This window comes from Lasioglossum baleicum, unplaced genomic scaffold, assembly GCF_051020765.1.
Source record: "Lasioglossum baleicum unplaced genomic scaffold, iyLasBale1 scaffold0065, whole genome shotgun sequence".
NCBI classification, from domain to species: Eukaryota; Metazoa; Arthropoda; class Insecta; order Hymenoptera; family Halictidae; genus Lasioglossum; species Lasioglossum baleicum.
This window is the reverse complement of record NW_027469125.1, coordinates 338032-341968: the sequence shown is the minus strand read 5'-3', so window position 1 is coordinate 341968 and position 3937 is coordinate 338032. Positions and strand designations below refer to the sequence as shown.

The following is a 3937-nucleotide window of genomic DNA, read 5'->3' as shown; positions in this document are numbered from 1 at the left end:
ATTGTATAGGCTCTGAGGCCGGGCCGTGCGCGGCCGTGCGGACACGGTCCCCTCGGTGCAAAGGCAATCTTCGAAGGAGGCTCGAACACGGACGACGCGATACCAGTTCGGGCGCCAGGTATTAGAAAATACCACGCGAAACACGATAAGGTCCTCGTGCTCGGGGAAGCCGAGCCCGAGAGTCGAGCCTCCACGAAACGCGGCGTGAAACAATGACGCGAACGGCCAGGTGGTTCGGACACAGGGGATAACGGAGACAGCCCTCACGGCAGGCCGGATCTCGCAGGTCAAGAAACAACTAGACGGAATAGGCTCTATTCATTTAATGGTCGTTAAGTAAAATGTACAGTCGAGCGGCCACGAGGTCGCGAACCGGGAGCCCGCGCTCCTTATACACTGTTGCGAGAGTTAGTCGTTCGCCGAGCGCGTTAGTCGATCTTGATTTTATCGCGGAAGTACGGTACTACGGTACAGAATGCGATTCTCGTCGATTCAAGATTCCGCGAGACGCGGATGAACGGCGCAATATCGAAGACTGTCGCGAGAGCCGGAGACGAAACGAAATTGACTACGTGCGATGGGCAATCCGCGGCCGTACGCGCGATTCGAAACGCGTAGACCGCCGCGGGGTCACGCGTAATTCCGCCGACACTTCGGTCAGATACAGCGGATCGAATCGGGTTACAAATCCCCGGCCGTACGATTTCGATACAACACGTAGCCCTCCGCGTGAATACGATAAATGACCGCCGCTCTACCGAATCGCTTCTAACGCAACCGACTTTTCGAACGGAAGACTATTCGAATCCGACACGACTCCTGAGGAAGACTTTCGATCTTCGAGATTAAGGGAACTATCTTCGCGAATGCTCACAGCGTCCTTGAAGAGGACGCGAGCGAAGGCTCTAGGCGCCCTGCGCCTCGGCTCTAACGCAATCTCCGAGGACGAGACGAACACGTGTCGTCCTCGCGCGAATATGACGAGCCACCACGATTAACGAATCGAGAAATCACAAAGCCGACTTACCATTGACGATATTCTTTTCTACGCTCGAAACTGGCCCCTGACGCTTTGTCGACGGTTGCCCCTCGCTCGGAATTCCGTACTGCACAGAAAAGCCACCCGCGACGCGAAACTTTAATCGAGATTCGGTACGAACGAAATTGTCGAAAGTGATAAGTGATTCTACAGTGATTCCTCGATCCGCATCGACGGAACGCATCGATCCTGGTTCCCCCCACTCTGAGCGTATTGCCCAATTTTCCGATAGGTGCCGTCCGCAACGCAACTAGCTTGTCGCAGGATCGTAACTACGAAAAAGTCCTAGGGCCCCAGACTTTACGCGAGTACCTAATTCACCGCGACATTTGAATTCCCGCTCGCCGAGGGCGAGCGGATTGCATAATCCTCGTCAGCTAGTCCCTCACACCACCCACGCTGAGATCCTAGTTGAGCGGGATGAGACGGCGGCGGTACTCTTAAATGCTGATGTTCGCCATAGGATCTCTTCGTCCCACGACGACGCCTCCGAGTTTGTTCGCCCGTGTGTGGTGACTCGTTTGCTGCTTCCGGCGACGGATTTGATCGTAACGGCCATCCTTTAATTCGGTAGTTGATCCTTCGGCACCTTTTCGGACTCGTACGCTTCCTCGGTTTTCGATATTTGCCTGTAACGTCGTACTCCGTACGCACCACAGATGGCATTAATACGGTGTTACGGAATCGATAGATTTTCCTCACGGAGTGCTCTTATGTCCTGCGGGTGGCTTTCGTAACCGTAATAGGTCGGTCCGGTCCACACGTAATTCGGTTCTTTGACCGATTTCCACGGCGAAGTGACGTCGCACGCTTGCAACGTCACAATATACACCCTATTTCTCTAATTATTGAAAAAGCTGAAAGATTGGTCACATGAAAGTTCAAAAAGTAGATTTGATGAAGAAAAAGTAGAATATTAGGATTTTTGATTAAATTAATATCGACAGAAATTTCAATAATATTGAAATTTCAATATCAATTTTTGGACTGTAATAAATCGAAGAATTCTTACATCTTTCAATGCGTGTCTCTGTTTTCCACGTCATCCAATATTGATGAAATTTTCAAAATGTATGTAAAGAGAAAATATTCTCTTCAATTGAATTTGAGCGCGCGTTGAATGCTCAGCGCACGCTTTGAAGTGCGATTAACAGGTGGAGCATGAGTCGCGACTGAACACGGAAGAAAGAGAGAGAGAGAGATAGGAAAGTAGAGCACACGTGCCATCAAAATTTTTCGTAATTAACGTACCACCAAGTTAAATTACAAAGAATAAATAAACTGAACAGAGAGGAGGTGAAAATTAACTTTTATTGCCGTTTCTCTGTTTTTCAGGTAAGACCGCTGTATAAACTGTAACTATAATGTAAATAGTGTAAATAAATTAACTCTGTTTTTCAGTGAAACAATTATTGGTTAATTTCATAACCCGTTCAGGAAAGGAAATTTATAATCAATCTTATAAAACGGCAATATTTGCCTGAAAATGTAATTGAAGTTCAACTTTGAGTCGAGGGCTCATCCCACAGAACCGAAAACAACGGTAATAGCTTTAACCTCACTTACGACGGTGAATGGAGAAACATATGCCATACCTCAGGAGGTGGCATATATGGAACACCATGACAAATTGAAGGATACAGAGGTATTTAAGAAAATAAAGAAATCGTTTAGAGGAAGAGGTGAAAAAATAAGTACATGGATTACATTATCAAAAGAAATACAAGAAATATACATAGACAAAGAGGAGAACGTGCAGTTTAATGGAAAATTTTTAAAAGAAATACAAAGAGAAGAACAAACTGAATTAACAAGAATATTGGAGAAATTGATCGACAAATCTGAAAAGAAAGAGGAAGAAGTTAATCTGAAGCATGTGGTAGATAAGTTCGTATTAGAAAAATTTCAAAGTAAGAAAAGTAATGCCAAACAATGGATGGAGATATTTGAAAAAGAATGTGCTAGAATAAAAATACGGAAAGATGAAACTAAGATCGAACTACTAAGACTATTTATGGATGGCGCTTGCCAAGATTGGTATAACTCTATCACAATAAAAGGACAACAGGGAAAGGATTGGTTAAGTTGGAAAGACATATTTATAGAAACATTTACAAACAATGGCTGGGATAATAGAATGTATGCCTACAACTATAAATACAAAGACGGCTGGCTAGTAGATTACAGTATAAAAAAAGAAAAGTTACTGCTGGAAATAAATAAAAATATCGATGGGGATATAATGATAGACTTGATCGCTTTAGGTTTACCACAGTCTATAAGGAAAAAAATTGACAGGGAAAAATTAGAAAACACAAAAGATTTAATCAATGAACTGCGAAAGCATGAAAGTGAGATGGGAAAAAGGAAATACCCTGAATCAAATGATGGTAAGCTAGGATACCATATAAAACTAAAAGAAAAGAAGCCATGCAGTATATGTGAAAAACTAGGAAAAAATAACAGATACCACCCTGAAGAAAAATGCTGGTTTGAAAAAGGACAGAGAGATAGACCGAAGACGATAGGTAATAACTCTGTAATAGAAGTCGATTTAAACATGGAAAAAAACGAATAACGACACCATTGGTCAGAGTCAAAATGTTATTAGAAGAGAAATTGGAACTAGAAGGTATTTATGATCCGGGGTCTCAAGTGTCCCTAATAAATGCAAAATGGATAAAAATAAAGAATAAAGAAGTCGATATGAATAAAATACTTCTAAAAACGGTCAATGGTGTCAATAAAACAAATGACTTAGTAACCATCAAGATAAAAATTTTTGAAATAGAAAGAAATATAGATGTGTATATAGTGGAGAGAGACGATTTTGAAGACTTCATCATAGGGCTAGATATGATACCAATATTTAAGCTAAGATTAGATGAAAGACTGGAA

General features: G+C 42.8%; 1 protein-coding gene across 1 annotated transcript; it reads left to right on the top strand.

Moving 5' to 3' along the window:
• The first annotated feature begins 2325 nt into the window (after positions 1–2325).
• LOC143219741 (uncharacterized) lies at positions 2326–3617 on the top strand. The gene has a single exon (XM_076445621.1). It carries the CDS (start codon positions 2652–2654, stop codon positions 3615–3617), a length of 966 nt encoding a protein of 321 aa, XP_076301736.1. The 5' UTR covers positions 2326–2651.
• The last annotated feature ends 320 nt before the right edge of the window (positions 3618–3937 follow it).